Source organism: Agelaius phoeniceus, chromosome 6, assembly GCF_051311805.1.
Source record: "Agelaius phoeniceus isolate bAgePho1 chromosome 6, bAgePho1.hap1, whole genome shotgun sequence".
NCBI classification, from domain to species: Eukaryota; Metazoa; Chordata; class Aves; order Passeriformes; family Icteridae; genus Agelaius; species Agelaius phoeniceus.
The window spans coordinates 9,360,640-9,380,425 of NC_135270.1; the positions used below are offsets into that span (position 1 = coordinate 9,360,640).

Here is a 19,786-nt window from a genome sequence, read left to right on the forward strand (position 1 = left end):
TCAGACTCAGTATTTGTTTTTCCACCTTGTGCCACTGTGGAAAATGCTGTGAGCACACAAAGAATCCAATACCTGGACTTGCAAAAAAAGGTGAAATCTGGAAATTAGTCAATAATAGAAAATTTGAGTTGGAACCACAATATACCAGTCAGTCTACCTCATAAAACCTACAATATCTGGCTGTCAAAAGAAAGGACTGACTACACCAGTGCTGATCACAAAATTATTGCTCAAGTCTTGGCAAAAACAGTCCCACATAGCACTTGAGAACAAAAGAGGCAGTTGTTTATTAATGACAACAGAAACAAAAAAAAGATAAAGCAAACAGTTGCTTATTTAAATATAAATCTTCTAGCCATCTGCTGTTCTGCCAGCCTCCTATTTATTTTTTCTTTTTTTTATTCAGTTACAAAAATTCATCCAGGGCTCAGGAAAACATGATACATAACATAAATTTGTCACCTATGACAACAGCAAACATCATGTAACAGAAAAAAACCTCAAAATATATTTACAAATCCATACTCTGTAGTCATTGAGAAATTCCTTACTTAACGAGTGGCAGATTATGCATGGACACTACATTCCCAGAGGCATTCTCCAGTCAGAGTCACTTAGCATAAAATCCAACTGACAAATAGATTGTCTATAAATAAGGCCAGTTTCACTCCTAATTTATACATTTTGATGACCAGAAGTTTTTGCTATTACTATGTTAATAAAAAAAAAAGCATAACAGCACCTAATCTCACCCAAATGGGATATTCAGACCAAACTGCAGGTTTCATTCTTAGCAGCAGTTATCCAGAGCAGAAACTCACGAGAAAGGACAACAGGATACACCCTTCTAATGCTTTGTAGAAAATCAAATCCCTACACCATATTTGCAGTATGATCATAAGTAGGCAATACTTTAAAGATGTGAGATATGAGTACCTTGGAATATCAAGCTGTTTCACACTTCAGAAAAAAGTAAACAAAGCCCAAACACCTTCCTCTTCCTCTCCCTCCCTCAGTTTTCCTCCCTCTTTCCCCACTTCCAAACCAAGGAAATAGAAGTTATACTCTTAATGAATATGAGAACTGGCACCAACATTCATGCTAGTTGCCCTGATGTGCAACAGAGTTCATTTACAACAGTCAGAAATATTCCTATGCACTAGCCCTGAAGAGTTCAGCTTATGCAAACTGTTTGGGCAAAAATCCCAATACAGCATCCAGAGGGTGCAGGAATGTCCAACACTGTTCGTGGATCTCAGGAGTCATCAATGCCTGTGGAATCTTCATCTTCATCCACTGCAGATTCACTGGGATTTGCTGCCTAATACAAAACACACCCAGGTTTAAATCAATTCTTCCCTTCCAGTAATTTTAAGAAAGCACTAACAATTGCCTAGAAAAATCTGGGCTGCATTATCACACCCATTAGCTGAAGCAGACATTGTGATCTATGTCCTAAACCAAGGTTAATTTGCAACAGAGGAAATTTTGCCAAACTACTTGACCTTTCACTCCCTAAGGATCCACTGGGTTTCAATATTCCATACCTAAATTATGTAAAGCCACAGTTCAGTAGCTCAGCTGTACACATTTTCTTGGTGGTTTAGGCTGTCTTTTACTAAAGTATCTTAAAAAGAAAAGGGTCATTACTACTTTTAAAATAGGAGTGGAGCAACAGAGAAAAGCAAATTACTTTTCCAATCAGCTGAAGGGAAAGAAGTTAGGAAGGCAGTAACAATTTCCAAAAATGTGAGCAAGAGTTAAGAGATATCATTTTCTGTTAGAAGCACGACATCTGCTGGCACCTACTCTTAGAGGCACTGGGAATGAGTGTCTGAAATGCTGGGATAAACCTGTCACAGTGTGCAAGCAGCTGCCTGCTCCTGAGGAAAGCTCACAGCTCCTCAGTGCTTGCACTAATACTGGGGACAAAATAAATCAAGAGCTCTTCTCTAAATGTGTCAAAGAAAAGGGAGAAATTATATAATTAACCCACAATCTCCAAACTAAAACTACATTATAATTAACAGCAAGTGAAGTATCTTGGTGATTTGCAAAGTCATTAAGTGACTTCATGAAATGCACTTTCAGCAAGAACTAATGCACATCACAGGCTCTACAGTTTTTAAACTGTCATTAACTAGAGCATGTCTGAATAGAGAGCTACATTATTATGGCTATAATTAATGAGAGTTCTCCCACCAAGGAGGGAGCTCTGAAACCCAAGCAGTTCATGCAATGCCATGCCTGCAGGCACCAGTGAGGAGCTCTGAATCGTGGGGAATGTTTTGTATGGAATCAGCAATACAAACACTACTCAGCACTGAGATTTTTGTAGTTTTTGCAATTTTGGGGTTTGTTTTAGCCAACTGCCCCTCTGCTTACCATTCATGCTGTGGACACCTTGAATGCTGGACACACCATATGAAACCTAGGGATTGTGACATTAAAGAATCTGTCCTTGTTGTAGAGGCAGTGGAAGGTGTAGTAGCCCTCCATGTATCCAGAGGTTGTGGTAAATGTGGTACAGCTGGTGTACTCGTAGACTTTCCCTGGGCTGATAACTGGGAACTCTCCTGTGGGTAAAATATCACATCACAATAGTAAGGACTGATGGAGAGCTACCATTTAGCAGTTGCTAAAGACTTGCACTCTACAACAGACTCAGGCAGATCACTTGGTATTCTAGTGGATGCATAAATTAATGCTCAGCAATTATTGGTATTATAAAAAAACTGGAGAGGTGTTAAGCAGCAGGATGTTCAGATACCCCTTACCAACTTGAAAGCCAAAACAGAGGGACACATCTTTTTCTCTGATTTTGATACAAAGCCCACAACCCAACAAACAAGCAATAACAGAATTTTAATAACAGGAACATTAAATACTCTCTCCAGTAATTTTTCACCTACCAACTACTCCAGGACCTTGGACTTCTTCCACATCACCTTTGGCATTTGTTATTCTCCAGTATCGACTCTCCAGCTGACAGGCATTCTCAGGAAGGGCATCTTTGGACATTTCAATTCTAGAAGCCAAAGAACATAACACAATCCTTTCAAGAAATGTTTTAGTGCCCTTGGGATCACCAAGCAGACTGGGAAAAGAAAACACCCACTAAAGTAGCCCAAATCAGTTGGTAGGATCCATCTCCATGCTTCACTATCCTTTACCCTTTTCTAAATCACAAGAGCTGCTTGTAACTGCTTTCCCCTACCCATCACTGTATTTTAGCAATTACCAATTTGACTGAAACTTTGTGTATCTGATCAAGTAATGATCAGGATTATTTTATTAAAGAGTACAGCATGCTGTGCACCTCCTGTTCATTTCAGAACATTTCTGAATGCTGTGCATAAATTTATTTTGAACATCCCACAGGTCTATCCTGCATTGTAAGAATTAATTCAGTTATTTTTACCTGATTCTGTAAGTGAAGAAATAATGTGGTGGATGTACAGAACTGAGTTCAGGTAGAAAAGAGGTGGACACAGACACAGTGATATCTTCTGTGGTAGCAACACAATCTTTATCATGCACATACCTGCAGAGAGGAGAGCATTAACTCTGCAGACAGCTCTGCACATTCAATACAGAAAACTAAACACAAAGTGGTTAATTATTAATAATAAATATTAATAAAAACACTTGTTTAAATAGGCATGTGTCATTATAAAAAGAAAACAACCTAGAAACTCTAGCAGCAAGTTTATTTACAGATCCAAGGACTTGGTTCTACAGCATCCCAGTTTGACAGAATCAAGGTTCTGGATTGTATTTAAAAGAAATTGCAAGTGCATGAAGATTCAAACACCAGAACAAGTCCTGCTTATTTACATATTCAAGAGACCAATTAGCTGAAATATTTGGTTTTTTAGTAACTCTGAACAGTCCTGCAGCAAAATCACACTCATGGCACACAGAATAAATATCATGTTGTTTGCTAAACTTCAGATAACTTATAATGCAAAATTCTGGTCCCATTAATGCAAAGGTACAAGCTCTGAAGATTCTGGTTGAAAAAATAAAGTAGCTTTAAGCATTCTGGTTTACATGTTTATTTTCAGTATTTTCATGGGCTTTCACCTCTCCCCACCACCAGTTTTTGTATCACATACCCCAAACTACTTGGGGAGAGGTAAGCATGCAGAGAAGCAGCACCAAAACCTGGCACTGGTTACAAATCCCAGTCACAATACCTGAAAATCTGGTCTCTGATGATAGGATAACCTCCAGTGACAACTTTGTTTACATAAGATGTAAACCATTCCAAGTAAGATGTACCTAGATGGCAAGGAAGGAAAGCATTCCTAAGGATGGGCAGATTTACCACTAAGCACATTACAGTGAATACTTCAAGGAAAAAGTTTAAAGCTTTGATTATTTTCATTAAAAACTCTCAGGCTTATTGAGATGAGTCAGTCAATATTCCAGATCATTCTACCAACAAGGATCATTAGGAGAAACCAATTAAAAACTAAAGAGTTCTGGGTGCACCCTCCAGAAATGACACAGCCAACAAAGAATCTCTTAGCTAAGTATTTAACACTATAATCAGGGTCTTATCACTTGGATTCCATATGGAAACCTTCTAAGGAATACTGCAGCATTTCTTCTCCTTTAGAAGAGAGATAAATCAGAGACACACTCTGCACTCCTCTACAACCTCAGAAGACTAAGGCTGTATGTCATTGTGGGATTTTGTACACTTGCAGCCATTGTCTGAGAGCAGCTTTCCACACACCCACAGCCATTATTATGGAACAGCTTGATTGCTAAGCACACTCTCAAGCTGTCACATTTAATTCTCAAAGAAGAGAGTTTTACAGGCCAGCTCTCTGCACAAGAATTTCTCAGCCATAAATCTTCCAAGCATTGCAATATGGAGTTCAATAGAAAAGTAGAGAGTTCAACTGTTTGTCAATATTAGTGATTCAAAACTGGATTGAGGCTGAGCTACCAAGAAATTATTATCCTTGCCTTCCCTGGTGTGTTATCAAGTACTCCCACTCCTGTTAGATTAAGTGTACTTACCACTTCTTCCTTAGAGCATGAGCTGTGTGTGCTGTCCTTTGATCTTTTGGAATGCTAAGGGACTCCAAGTTTATTATCCTCCTTTCTGTCACTAATCCACAAAATGCAAACCTTGTATAAAGTATACTGTGTATCAAGTAAACCTTGTATAAAGCTCTGAATGGAGGAAGTGGATCTATTTACCTGCCACCTTTAAAATGCTAAGAGAAATGCTGTGCATGGAATTTCCCCTCCACCCATGGTAAACCAAGATTAAGCCAAGTGGAACATTTCTAAATATGTTGGATGATCCCACAGTGACTAGTTTATTTTGAATATTTAATCAGAAGTGTTACCTGTAATGAACATAACAATAGTAGATGGATTGCGAGCCATTTGCTCCTGAAAGGGAAAGAAGTTTAAGGATATATTAGAGAGCATTGAACTTTCAAGGTTACAATTTAAATAACACTTTCCCTACATTCACTAAACCTGAAGCCTTGACACATCACTGTAGTCCCAGTCAGATCCTCAGACATGTCAAACTCACAGTGCTCCCATGACCACAGAATTTACAGCTTCAACTTCCCACCAAGGCTCCTGCACTACCAATCAGCACAGAAGTCCTGTGGGAACACAAACACATCTTCCTTACTGGACACTGGTAGAAGATCTCGTATTTATTGCGTCCCTCCACACTCTCCAGGGCCATGTACTGACTGAGGCCAGTGTGGATGCAGAAGGTCAGGGGCAGGCACTGCTTGAGCCCCAGCCTCTGCTGGAAGCCCCCGGCCGCTGTGTCGATGTCCAGCAGGTCCTCGGAGCGGTAGTGGTTGGACAGGGCCATGCTGCCCATCAGCCTGGAACAACAAAAACAGGGAACACCAACAGGAGACATCACTCACAAGGCAAAGCTGGCTGGTCATCTTCTGGAAACTGCTTCTTTCAATGCTCTAGATGCATATGAGACTGAGCTGAAATCTGTAGCCATGATATTTCCTGAAAAATCCTATCCTTAGGATTTTTTTCCTCTGGAGAAGCTGAGAGGCCTCAGGAACAAAATGTAAACAATGATTATCTTCTGCTGTGGAATGCAACAGGTGGATCTGTGATTGGTCTCATGTGGTTGTTTCTAATTAATGGTCAATCACAGTCCAGCTGTCCAGACTGTCTCAGTCAGTCACACAGACAGCCTTTGTGATCGTTCCTTTTCTATTCTTAGCTGGTCTTCTGATGAAATCCTTTCTTCTGTTCTTTTAGTATAGTTTTAATGTAATATATATAATAAAAAAATAAATCAAGCCTTCTGAAACATGGAGTCAACATTCTCATCTCCTCCCTCATCCTGGGAGCCCTGTGAACACCATCACAGAAATCCAAGTTGAACATCCACATGCTGCACCAGGTTATTAGTTCACATCACCCTGGCTTTGTGGAAGCATCACCCAAACCTGAGTGTACACTCCACACCCACACTCCCAGCTGGGAACACCAGGGAAAGGCAAATGAGATGCAAATTCCTGCAGATGCTGAGCAGATGCTGTTATGAAAGCAGTGATTCAGGTGCAAGCTGCCACATGTCAGCATGCTAAAAGCTGTCCCATCCTGGGCAACAGGTTCCATTCCTCTTTCTCCTTAGGAAGTCTGGCCTGGAATTAGCACCTTCTACAGAAGCTGTGCCAACATGCCAACACAGAAACCTGAAGCACCTAACAAGGACAAGTCCCACATAGTTTCTGATCTAACAACCTGCTGCACAAACTTCCACTGCCTACCCCTGATCTTCCCAGTATTCATCCCCCATGGGACCACACCTTCCGTGGAAACCTTTCTCCAAGCTGGAAGACTTCCCCAGAGCTTTGTGTCTGCTCCAGCAGCCCCTCCATAGCCACATCATTACAGTAGAGGCTTTTTGGGAGTGAAACAGTGGGAAGAGAGGATGCAAATGGCTGCAGAACACCATTTGAAATCTACAGAACTAGGGCACCTATCTCCTCTCTTAAAAATTGTTGAAGTCTCTCCTAGAAAACAGAACTAGAAATCATCCTTATGGTTTCATAAAAGAGTTTCTTGAATCCCTTCCACACATAAAACACTCAAATTGGAGAAAGCTACACCTTCTTTATGAGTGAAGGTTTTGGCAGAGCAATATAAGTGCACTCCTCCCTACAGACATTGCAAAGATTTGCTGTAGTTTTCCATCTTTTGCTTCTGTTTGCAGCACTTCATCAGGTGCTTCAAACACCTAATTTTTCTACAGCAGAAATACCAGAAGCTTTGGTCATCAGCCTTCTAACCCTAACGTAAAAGGGAGTTTTCCACTGCAGAAACTGCATAAAATATAAACATTTTCTACAGAGGAAACCCAATTTGCAGAACTGAAAATTTGATTCTACCTTAATATGACTAATTGGTTTTAAGTCATTCCCTAACCATTTTAAAGAATAAAAGAATTACTAAAGAATGAAGCTTAAAGAGTGCAAGGGGCTAATTTACTTCTGTAATACAAAGCCAAACTTCAGGGGAGCAACTTGCAGTGCTATGATTAAAAGTCTAACAGCTGGAAGTTTAGAGTTGTTGCAAAAAACTGACAAGGGTTCTCATTAGGAAAAGGGGAAGTGTAAAAATAATTTGAGCAATTAGAAAACCACCTTGGGCTTCCAATTACTTCCAAGATTAGAAGACAGCCAATTTTGGAAGTGTCACTTAAGCGGTGACTCAGTCACAATACATTTAAATGCTTCATTTATCCTGTTCTGGGGACACTTCACCTTTTAATAAGTGTCTAAGAAACACAAAAGGAACTAGTACTTGGTAAGTAGCTTTCAGTCCTTACCCTGGAACAACCAACTTCTGCCCATTATGGATACGGAACGAACACCGATAGTCATCGGGGAGCTTGCAGCGGATTTGTGCTTCCACAGCATCCAGATCTTCCTCCCTCACACTCTCTGGAAAAGAAAGAATGCTGCAGGTATTTCAAACACAAAGCATGGAATCTGTAAATGCCCTCATCCAACCAGCACGGACTCAAGTCAGAATCTGGCGGCTCCACTGTATGCTGGGTGGCACACAATGAGTATCACAAATGTGAGAGGAAAATGATGACTAATTGATTATTTAATACAGCCCCAATCTCAGTCCAGTGCAACCTCCACAGGCCTGAAAGCAGCAAATGTTTATAAAATGGAAGGAACCTTTCCCCCACAACACTGCCACAACTGAGTCCCAGTTACAGCTCTCAATCTCTATTGATTTTACTCTTTCATCACCCTAAGGGTTGGTTCTTTCAGTTTCCAGTTCCATCAGTGACACAGAAATGCTGGCTGCCCCCATTCACCTGGAATCTGAAGCAATAAATAGGTTGTAAAAGGGGGATTTTCAAGTCAATAACACAAAGGGGTGGAGAAGAACTATTCTTACATTTCCACATGCACTTCAGCAGCACTCCAACACCCTCACTTCCAGTAAAAATTGGTCTGTTCCAATCCATTTTCTTAAAGCCCTTTTCATACTCATTACCTGTTTCATTAACAGGACATAAATTAACAATTCATTGAAACAGTATCCCTTACAAATGGCATGAAAAAGGCCTAAATTTTATCTAAAACCTGCCATCGCTATGTAAGAGTGGCAATTGGTAATTTGAAATTTGTTTTTGTCTTTCTGTATATAAATAAAAGCTTCACATTCTGTCTTGAAAAGTACTAAGAAAAACATAAGGATCCAGCACTGTCCAAGTAAACCAAGAAAATGCAAAATTTAAATGGGAAGGAGATTATCTGTCTCTTAACATTGTCTCTTAAGAGATCATTTGTCTCTTAATTTCACAGATCCGGTTAAATTAGACATCATGGTTTAAAAGTCAGCTTCATACAGAACACTGAAATGCAGCTGAAAATGTAAAAATTTTTTAGTCCCCTATATGAGAAAAGCCAAAACTCAGTGTAGCTGTGATTTATGACCTAGAACACTGGAAGTACTTCAAGGATTAAAATAGAAACTGAAAACAGAATCTAGGAGGAGAGTAAAAAAAAGGGAAAAATTAATGTTCCACGTCTGGACCACTGTAAGACCTACAGAAAAAAATAAAATAAAACTCAACAACATTCTTTTTGTTTGGCTTCAGATTAGAATGTCTGCTTTCATGTGACAGTGTTTTAATGAGTCTTATGAAAACTTTACAAATAAAATCCCACAAGCAGGTCCTCAAAGCAAAGGAGTTACTACACTAAAAAAATAACAAACAATAGGTCATAGCAACCTAAAAGTATGATCAAGACAGAGCAGTCCCTAGAAAAAAAATCACCTTGACTTCAGAGAATCCTTGGATCAGTAGGAACTGGCCAAGGACTCTTGCCTGTGTTTGTAAGGAAGGGAGAGCACATCTACTTGACTTTCAGGACTGCTAATTAAAGCACACACCTTTCATGAAAGCAGCATGAGGCCTCATAACAGGGGTTATTAGGCTGGGTGAACCAAGCTACTCCCAGGTGTGCCAGGTACCTTTCAAAGAGCTGATCATGCGCGGACACCACTGCCCCAGGTACTGCTCCAGGTCATCCCAGGCTTTCTTCAGCGTGGCATAGTAGTGGATGTACCTTCCTAAATCAGAGTAGGTGCTGATGAAGATGGCTCTCCAGCTCTGATTCCGTCTGCTTTTTTCCTCCCTAAGGGCACATGGAGAAAATGTGTTCAAATGGCAGCTTGAAAAGACTTCTAAACCCAAGGAGTTGGTATTTGTTATTTGGCAGGAACGGGATGCATAACATTAACCCAGGAACACTCTGTGCCATGTGAAGCTACACAAACTCAATTAATTCCAGCATCTATTCAACAGCAAGTTGGAACAGAATTAGGAAACATTTGGGCTACTTAGGGGAAAATTTAGAAACAATACTCCCTCACACAGAGTGCCTTCTGAACAGAGCTCTGTCTGGTAGTGAACCTTAGAGCTGGTGAAAAGCTAATTCACATCCTTCATTACTCAGCTTTTCTCAGCTATGGAGAAGCTGAGAGTATGAGCTGGATGTAAGATGGACTGAAAATCGGCTGAACAATATCTTTTAGAAATTCATTTTCATAGGAAAAAAAGCTTAAAACAATCCCACTTACTCTGAAATGAGCCAGTATTTTTTGCAGTGTCTTTTCCACAGTGGGTCATGGCTTGATAGCTGATTTAATCTTCTATTCAAATAGCAGCAACTATAAACATAAAATCATTAAATGTGACTGCAGCAAAACAAACAGGCAGAAATGCTGTATCACACATCACATTCTCATAAAAAAATGCAGAGTTTGAAAATTATTTGGCTGTCCTTTTAGAGCTGTGCTTACAATGGTTAGAGCTCTTCATCACAGTTGTGTAAGTCATGAACTACTTTTCCACACACTTAAAGAACTGGCAGCAATTAAGTACTTTTGTAAAGCAGGTCACCCTGCAGACCTACACCAGAGTAAACAGTGCCTGAAAGATTCCAGCATGACTCCACTCCACCAGTGGAAAGCATTCCAGTAGCACAGGATGCTATGATTTAAATCCCTTTTTATCTGGATGGTCAGGCTCTGCCTCATCTTTTCCACAGTAAGCTACAGAAACCACCCAGTTTGAGTATTACAAACTTACTTTCCTCTTTAAATTGTTTAAATAACACACTTTGAAGAAAGTCTCCAAAAGACACCATCAGTTCAAATGTGGCAACATCACTTTCTCTGGTAGCTTGTTCTACAGTGCCACATGTGTGTTTCAAAGACTGTGATTAACACCAAATGAGGGCACCAAACAAGGTTCCAGTTATTGCTTTTGGGGGTTTTATAAACTGTTTAAACTAGAATTGTATTAGTATCTCAAAATCAACCTCAAAGTGATTCTCCCATATTCCCTGACATCAGCCCTTCCATCCACATCCTCACAAACAAACTCAATTCACACCTGGACATCTGGCTGTGCAAAAAATTTATGACATGGGGATTTTTTATATTTTTAGGAGGTGGTGAACTGAAATATCCCCATGGAAAAAAGCCCTTGCAGAAATCTATTGTACTGGTGTTTATCAATCAAGCCTGTCATTTCTGGAAGGGAGTAAGTCACCACAGCACCACAGGAACATGTGGCTTCAAACATGATAAAAGAGAAATGCAAGCCATTCTCACTAATTACACTAACAATGTAAAAGTTGGCACATGATCAAATATCTAAGGGCCACCATAACAACTGTTATCACTTTTGCTTATGCTTGATGTCTTTTTCGCTGATATCCTAAAAGAATTCTCCCTGATATCCTTATCATTCTTGACTATTATTTATTAGGGGTAATAAAAAACCAAAACCCCCAAATTTCTGGTAATACTCCATTTTCTTCTTATGCTTATTCCTCTCTCTTTGATTAAACACTGTGGTTTCAATCACTGCCAAACCTTGCACTTGACTGCTGAGGTTTTACCCAAAACCACACTCTCATCTTCACTCTATGATTCATAACCCTTCAGCCCAAGAAGCACCTGCCACTTTCATCCAAGTTGTTTTTTCCCCCTTAAAAAGTCACCCTATTCCATTTCGTTTGGTTTTCCTCAAACAGTGGAATACATTTACTAGCAGCAAGAACACCCTTTGTTGGCCCGTTGAAACACAACCTTCGGGGAAATACTGATTCCACAAATTTACTTACTGCTTCCTTTAGGTACAAATACATAACGGGGGAGAGAGAAACAGATTCATTGAATGGTTTGGGTTGGAAGGGACCTTGAAGATCAATGCGTTCTCCTACCATAGGCAGCGACACCTTCCACTAGCCCGGGCTGCTCCAAACCCCGTCCAGCCTGGCCTTGGACGCTTCCAGGCATGGGGCAGCCACAGCTTCTCTGGGCAACCTGTGCCAGGGCCTCACCATCTTCTCAGTAAGAGGGAAGATTTCATTTTGTTAGAAAGATGACGGTAAAAGAGGGGAAAGCCCGGTGCTGCTGGAAGGGAAAAGTACTCAGACCGTGTCCTCCCCTCAGCGCTTCCTCCGGAGGCAGGCAAGCCTTTCCCCGCACAGCCCGGGGAGGGCTCCGCCCGCCGCGCCCCTGCCATGCTCCCGGGCCGCCCGTACCTCACCAGATCCCGGTAGTCGAGGAAGCTGAGGATGAGCAGCAGCGGGTCGGTGGGGAGCAGCTCCAGGCTCAGGCTCGGGGAGAGCTCCATGTCCGGGGGCGCCGCCATCTTGCGAGACGTCCCACGGACGCGCCGCCCATCACGCCGCTCTCCGCGCCGCCCGAGCAGCGCCTCCCGGGGGCGGCGGCTCCGTAGCGTCCTCGGGGCTGGCATATCCGCCCTCGGAGCTCCCAAATCTGCCCTCAGAAGTGCCAAATGAGCCCTCGGAGCTCCCAAATCTGCCCTCAGAAGGGCCAAATGAGCCCGCGGAGCTCCCAAATCTGCCCTCAGAAGGGCCAAATGAGCCCTCAGAAGTGCCAAATCTGCCCTCGGAACTCAGCCCTCAAAACACTGAATTCAGCCTTCAGAACTCCTAAATCAGCCCTCAAGAACTCAGCCCTCAAGATTCAGAATTCAGCCCTCAGAACTCCCAAATCAATCCTCAGAACTCCCAAATTAGCCCTCAAAATTCTGAATTCAGCCCTCAGAACTCCCAAATTAGCCCTCAAGAACTCAGCCCTCAGAACTCCTAAATCAATCCTCAGAACTCCCAAATTAGCCCTCAAAATTCTGAATTCAGCCCTCAGAACTCCCAAATTAGCCCTCAAGAACTCAGCCCTCAAAATTCTGAATTCAGCCCTCAGAACTCCAAACCAGAGCGCAGCTGTCAGTCCTCAGAACTCAAAACTCGACTCTCGGAACTCAATCCTTAGAATTGAGAATTTGGCCCTCAGAACTCAGCCCTGGCTCTCCTGAAATTCAATTTATGTGCCAAGGGGTTTTGGTCAGGGAATGGCCTGCTTTTCACAAGATCAGCTTCTTAGTGATCTAAATGGACAATAATAAGTGGGCAAAACTAAGACGGAGAAAATAAACTTACTGAGTTGAATATCATCAAAACAAAACAATGTTGCATGTTCAGGATCACATTTTTATAGGAAAAGAACACTCAATGTATGACAGATTCACAAGCAATAGACGCTACTCTTTTAATGCCCCTCACCTTTAGAGAGTTAAATATTCTTATATGAAAGAAGGAGTTATTTCTTCTGCATGATTTTTTTATGCTAGATATAATTTTCTTTTCTCTGTTCTTTTTCAGATATCAGTAGGATTTTAATGATATAATTCATTGTCCTAGCAACACTGCTCAAATAAGAGCTGGAAAGGAACATGGGGGTTGTTTTATGACTGCACTATTGCTAGCTGTTGGGGAGATTTTTGTCCTTTATAATTTCTATAATTGTAAAGTTTCCTGTAGAGCAGAAAACACAATAGCAAAAGTATATTTGAAACACTAATAAAATTATATTACTTGTGTTTGTCCTTGGGTTTGTGGCCCATGAAAATCTAATAATGCAGAGCCAAGAGAAGGTCCATAATTCTTTATGTCTTTCAGGTTTTACCAAAAGCCTGGAGAGTTCTGCTTCTAGCACTTGCATAGAGCCAAGCTGTTGCTCAAGGGCTTAAGCAGTGGCGAAGATAGAGGTGGAGGATCTATAGGAATTAGTTATAAAAATTGATTATCACCTCTGGTCAGGCTAGAGGCTCCTCAAGTGCAGAAATGGCTGGCAATGGATGTCCTAACAATTATTTAAACAAAAACATAGTAAAATAGAAATATCTGTTGCTGAGACTGAAGGAAAAAAAACTAAACAAAAAGCAAGCAACCAATCAATCAAAACCCACAGAACCAAAAGCCAACATGAACCCATTTGAAATTGTATATTTCAATGTTTTACCAACAGCAGCCTTTGCATCCTCCATCAAATAACTGACAGCTGCAGAAACTATGACACCAGTAAGTTATCATGGAATTTTCCTAGCTCAACCTAGACATAAAAGTTCTTTTCCATTTCAATAATAGAGCCTAATTTTCCTTCCATTATCACCAGCCATGGAGCCCAAATGGCCAAATAGATCAGAGGTACTCATCAGGCTGGAAACTGCTCAGATTGCTCTGCATGTCCAGTGTTTCATCTGTGAGAGACGATGAGGCTTTTAGCATCCTTCGTTTATTTTTACTTCTTGAAAATCTAATGAAACGACACACTGGGGATCTTCACTGGGTGCTGAGTGTCTCTGGAAATTCAGCTAATGTGCTAAGGTTTTGGGGAATGGGCTCCTCTTCACAAGATCAGCTTTTTACTGCTCTAAATGGACAATAATACATGGGCAAAACTGAGACTTTGAGGGGAGGAGGCAGCTTGGGGAATTGATAGCAAGAAAGAAGCTGAGGTCCAGAAAATTTTTGTTGTTATTATACTGTTCTTATTGGGTTTGTTCTTTGCTGTAGCAAAGATGCAATAAGGTCAGGGCTTCACAGAAATAACCAGGCAGTGACCTTGGCTTGGAAATCCAATCATGTAAAATTAACCAGAACACAAGGAGTGACTGTAATAAAGAGCATAGAAGGAGCAGGGTAGGAGAATTCAGAATGGGAGCACCAAGATCCTGTGGTGACTCTGGTGAACCACACAAACATAAAGACAGTTCAGCAGGCCTTTGAACAGAGGGGGATTTACATAAGAACTGATAACAAATCGCATCTTCGGGCTTCACAAGAGTGAATCTCAGATGAGATGTGAGAGATGACAGGGAGGGAGCAGAGCCAGAACTTCAGGGAAATACCTACGTGAATGAATTAAGTATCGCATGGGAGCTTGTTGGACATTTTAGTAACAAATGGGATCTCTGACAGAGCACAGCTTCAAGCTGCCTCCTGACACAATGAAACAACAGCTGAAAAAATCCCTGCCTTGTTACAGCCACATAGACCCAGGACAAAACAACAAAACTCCTCTCAAACCTCACACAGTGGTAAATTAGCCTTGGCAGCTCCACAGTCAAATGAAGTCGAGGGATGTTGTCACTATATTGCACAGGTTCCATATTGCTAGAGTTTCCTACCTCCTTGATGTTTCTCGTAGGCAGCTCCTCCAAGCACTGACTCTTCCTTCTTCTCACAGCAGCCAAGTGACTCCAGATCCCCTCAACCAACCAATCCACTCTTTTATAACATTCTTCTTATTATTGGCCACAGCTGTGGCCTGTTAAAATCAGGCCTGCTTCTAATCTTTAATAATTAACCCAGCTGCAGCTCTTTTAGGGGGTAAGATTACTTTCTATACTACCTTTATTTACTTATATTCTATCTCCCTACAAAGGGAAACTCCAAAAATCAACCAATGGACTTCATCTGGTGCTTACAAAGCAACTGGAGTTTACTCCCAGCTTTCATCCTTCTGGACCATCTGCCACATGGATGCTTTTGCCTGCATCAGTTGCCTGAGGTTATCAGAAAGTCTGCATCAATGTGGCTTCAGGCTTGTCTTTGGTTATTAGCAAATCTTTTTGTCTCAGATTCTGAACTCCAAAACAGGTTTGAAATATTAATGTATGTTTATAGAGCTTGGAATCCCACTTGGAGAGCAATGTTGATAGACTGCTCTTTTTTTCTTCAGATCAAAGATTCCATGTTGACACAAACCATAGCCAAGTTTTATTCTTTCACAGCCTAGCTTAGCTCCAAGTTGGTTTTCAATTAATATAATCCTCTCACAAAAATCAAATGAAAGATACTACTACAAATGGAAGCATTACCTGGGAAAGTATAAAAAGTAAAGTTTATTTACTTTAGAGAGCGTGGATGGCATAGAAAGGCATAATTCTTGCCTCAGGAGCACTTCTATTTTCACACAATTCCAGTGGTTTCACTGTGTGTGATTCCAAGTCCATGATGTGGTTCATCACCTAAGGGGTGTGTGAAAGACCACTGAAAGGGGCTGCAGGAATATTTCATGATCCCATGGAAAGTGCCAAGACCCTGCTTGCTTTGTGTGGGAGCTCAGGAGATCTTCCTTTACCTGAGGAACATAGAGAAGAATGAGGCATCCCTGCAGAAAACTGCTATTGAGCCTTTCCTGACCTGAAAAAACCCCACATGTGCATGACCCAGATAGCAGCTCACTTTTCAGCTGCACACGCTGTTCTTAGGTCATTAGCTGAGATTGTTAATGAGGCAGGCAGTCGGTCACGGCTACAGTGTGGGGTTTTTTGGCTACTGACTCCTCGAGCCAGAGCACATTCATCAGAGCATGCAACAACAAATGACTGAAGTGCTGAGCTGCATTTGGAGAGGTAACACACAGATAAAAGCCTCCAGAAGCCCTTTGCAATTCCCTTAGTCATCCATTCCCACTGAAAGCTTCTCTTTGGGAGTTTCCAGGAGGCCTGGTGCGACCTTTGGTTGTCCTTTTGGTCAGAGCTCTTATCTGTGCAGCGCAGACCCGGCCTCTTTCTGCTTGCGCTCCTCCAGAGCGGTTTTTACGGGATAAACAAGCCGCATTTGCTGATGCACGCTCCCTTATCAGCTGGACAGCACGCTTCTCCTGCATGGTGGGTCACGCTCGCTGCTGGGCCAGCTCCAGGAATTCCAGGGCGGCTGCATCACCGCTCATCACAGCCATGGGCTGCAAAAATCACAGCCACCATGTGGTGGGGCCTTATCTTAGAGCCCACCAGGAGTTTCCCGGTGTTGCAAAGCATCTCTAGGTTGATAATTGCAGGTCTTGGATCTTTTTAATGAGATAGCAACATGATAAGCACTGGTTTGGAGAGCTGTCACGATGCCAGAATGAAGGCTATGTGCCTTATTGAAGGAGAATGTCACTTTCATTGTGTTTCTTTAAAATATAAGTAAATAAGTAAAGCACTTCTGAATCTCAAAACCAGTTCAGAGCAGTTATGAAACTCATTGGTAAAGTTGTCTGAAAAGAGATGCGAGAGATATCTGAGGAGAGAAAACAAAAACCCTATGAATTTTTACCAACCAACCCAAGAAGTCAGAGCCCTGAAGAGGAATCATCTCAGGAATCGCATGAAACATAGCTGGTACAGAGCTAGTGGACTACAGAAGGAGCTATTTCTCTTGGGTCACAGCTTTCAAAAGTTATTTCTCTCTCAACACTGCAAAGCAACAGCTTTCCATCACCCTAGTCACATCCTGTTACAACATTCCTTGTTGCCTCTCCTCCAAGTCCAGCACCTCCACAGGAATCAACCTTCTTGCAGTCCATTCCCCCTTGGCTACAGGCTTTGCTGCCTTCTGCCAAGCTGTACGTGTAACCAGAATATGCCAGGTACAGAGAAGAGGCAGTCATGGAGCACTCAAAAGCAAAAGGTGCACTCAATTTTTCATTAAAAAAGGAAACATCTCTTCACTGAACCATCTTTAAAAAATCAAAAATTGTCATGCACGGCCTGCTATGGGGCAGAGCTTGTGGCTTAAAACAGGAGCCAGACGTACAATAATGCATTAATTAATGCTTGTGAGGCACTTGAAAATGGCACATGGTGTATGCTCCTGCAAACCACATTGATTAATTACCATCAGTGATCTGCTGCTTTGTTAGAACCTTTCCGAGATGTGCCTTCTCATTAGCCTGGTACAAAGCAACCCTCAGCAGGAGGGAACAAGTTGCTTCAAACACGGTTCAACTTTCTGCCAGTTTAATCTTCATCTCATTGACAGACTTCTGAATCTTAATTTAATTATAGTGCCTTAAATGTTTTGTGATAGCGTATCTCAATCTCTCAGTTCTGTCTTTTTAAGCTTTTTTAAGTTGTTGTGGGACAGAGGAATAGATAATTTTTTCCAGTCTCCATTAAATTTCCCTTTGCCTCCAGTGCAGTATGTGCTCCATAAAAGAGATGAACCTGCTGCAAGTGAAATAAGCTGATGCTGCACTGTCTTTTTAGGGCAACAAAAATCTTTATAGATTATTTTCCCGAGTGCCATGAATCTCCTTCAAAGCCTTAAGTCACTGATACCAATTAATAAACTTAATAGTCTCATTTTCAATTCACATTCAGGTCGTACAGAGCGTGTGCTCTGGCAGATGCTTAAAAGCTTTGCCTTTCAGAGATAAAATGTTACCTTGTGTGTGAGGTGGGGGTGATTCAGGAGCAGAAAGACCTGTTAAAGTGCAGCACCTGAGGCCTCCTTGTTTTCTGAATTTACAGTCTCAGGCTGTCAGTCGTATAAATGAGTGATGCTCTCTGATGTTCTCTTCCAAGCAGGCAACGAAATTGGCAGGGAGTCTTGGGTTTTGTGCTGATGTGTCCAGAATTCAAATAATTTCATTCTCGGCTATAATGACAATTGGAGGTAGAGTATTACCTTGAGAAAAGAGAACGGAGAGATGGCTTCTGGATCCTGGATTGAATTAACAAGAGATTCCCATTTACTCTCTCCACTGAAAACTCTATTATGCAGGGCTCTTATTGCCCTTATTCAAGGGCAGGGAATTAAAAAAGTGATATCGATGGTAATGCTCTCATCTTCCTGCCATGGCACTGAATAATGGGGACAAAGAAGGGGAATCTTGACGGATGATACACCTTTTAAAATACTGCTGATAGCGGAAACACGGAAAGGACGACGCATTTGAGACTCAGTGATGAAGTCATATTCAGATTTTTGTGCTTTTTGCTTACGACTTTAAATCAGCTCTGCTTTCCTTTTTGCTGTTGTTTTTTGGAACATTTTATTCTCTTGTTTTTGCAGGAGAGAGTCCTTACTGTAAGGAACATAATGGAGATGAGGTAAAGTGTTGCTTATACTAATTCCAAGAGAAATCTGCTCTCTCTCCTCCTGGACTCGGAGAGCAAGCATTGGGAATTTGTTCTGGAAAAGTCCAGCAACCAGATTGGTATAATTATTTGGGGAGAGCAATACTGCTGCTCAAGTGGAGGCTCTTCTGGCACTTTCTAGTTCAGCTTAAGCTCTTTCTGAGCTAAGTCCATGTAACTTTCTGAAGTTACATGGACTAAATAAACTTGGTGGTCTTATAAAAAATGATACCTGATACTGGTGGTCTTATAAAAAATGATGTAAAGGACCCTTCTTTTACAAATACATACATTTAGGCCTAAAAATATATATTTCCCTGTGTAAACTAGACCTTACATAAAATAATGAGTGTGTTTGCATTAGGAACTTTTATGGAATAAGTAAGAACATCTCCATTCTGTGAGTGGGTAAATGAGAAGCAAAATATTGAACTACCTTGCCAAAAGTCACTTTCTGAGGTGAGAACAACACACAGGTCTTGGTTTACTTAGTGCAAACCTGCAAGGTTTCCCTGAGCTATTAACACTCTTCCCTGATCTCAGCCCAGATGTAAATGAGGCCCCTTGCCCTAAATTTTCAGTCAAAGGTTCTGTGAGGTGAAATCATGAAAATCAGCCCTGTTACGGCTCACACTCTGTGTATGTGTAACACGACCTGGAGAACCATTGTGCACCTCCACCCTACCTCAGCATCCTGGCTACACCCACCAAGCTTTGCAAATGAACTCATTAATGACTTTAGGCTTTGTTTCTTGCTGGGCAGAATATTTGCAAGGAGCCACTGTCAAAGGAGAGAGCTGATAGCTGTATTTTCCTTGCCTCTCCTTGCCTCTGCTGGCGGGAATTCAGGCTAATAATTATAATTATAATCTGCCTGTGGCCTCCAGAGGTCAGCATATCACTGGAAAATAGCTAAATATCAGCGCCCTCAAACTATACTTTCCAAGTTGTTCTCATTAGGTGCAGGTTCCAATTTCACTGATAACAAGATTTAAAGGGTTTGTCCCC

The 19,786-nt window shown here is 41.5% G+C and overlaps 1 protein-coding gene and 1 long non-coding RNA gene across 4 annotated transcripts; one reads left to right on the plus strand and one right to left on the minus strand.

The window, feature by feature from the left end:
• Positions 1-263: 263 nt before the first annotated feature.
• FBXO3 (F-box protein 3) lies at positions 264-16,241 on the minus strand. 2 transcript variants are annotated; one of them, XM_054634114.2, is made up of 12 exons: positions 16,116-16,241; positions 15,749-16,011; positions 10,129-10,218; positions 9,520-9,683; positions 7,850-7,964; positions 5,669-5,873; positions 5,370-5,415; positions 4,200-4,284; positions 3,422-3,544; positions 2,913-3,028; positions 2,386-2,576; positions 264-1,321 (listed from the first exon to the last, which is right to left on the minus strand). In XM_054634114.2, the coding sequence occupies exons 2-11, from the start codon at positions 15,799-15,801 to the stop codon at positions 2,389-2,391; spliced, it is 1,185 nt and encodes a 394-aa protein (XP_054490089.2). In that variant the 5' UTR covers positions 15,802-16,011; positions 16,116-16,241; the 3' UTR covers positions 264-1,321; positions 2,386-2,388. The 2 variants fall into 2 exon arrangements, with proteins under 2 accessions (XP_054490089.2, XP_054490088.2); XM_054634113.2 differs by lacking the exons at positions 15,749-16,011; positions 16,116-16,241 and adding an exon at positions 12,105-12,432.
• Positions 16,208-19,007, plus strand: LOC143694298 (uncharacterized). Of its 2 annotated transcripts, none has more exons than XR_013182673.1 (2): positions 16,208-16,285; positions 18,714-19,007. It is a non-coding gene; the product is annotated as an uncharacterized LOC143694298 (long non-coding RNA). The 2 variants fall into 2 exon arrangements; XR_013182672.1 differs by lacking the exon at positions 16,208-16,285 and adding an exon at positions 16,333-17,327.
• Positions 19,008-19,786: the final 779 nt, after the last annotated feature.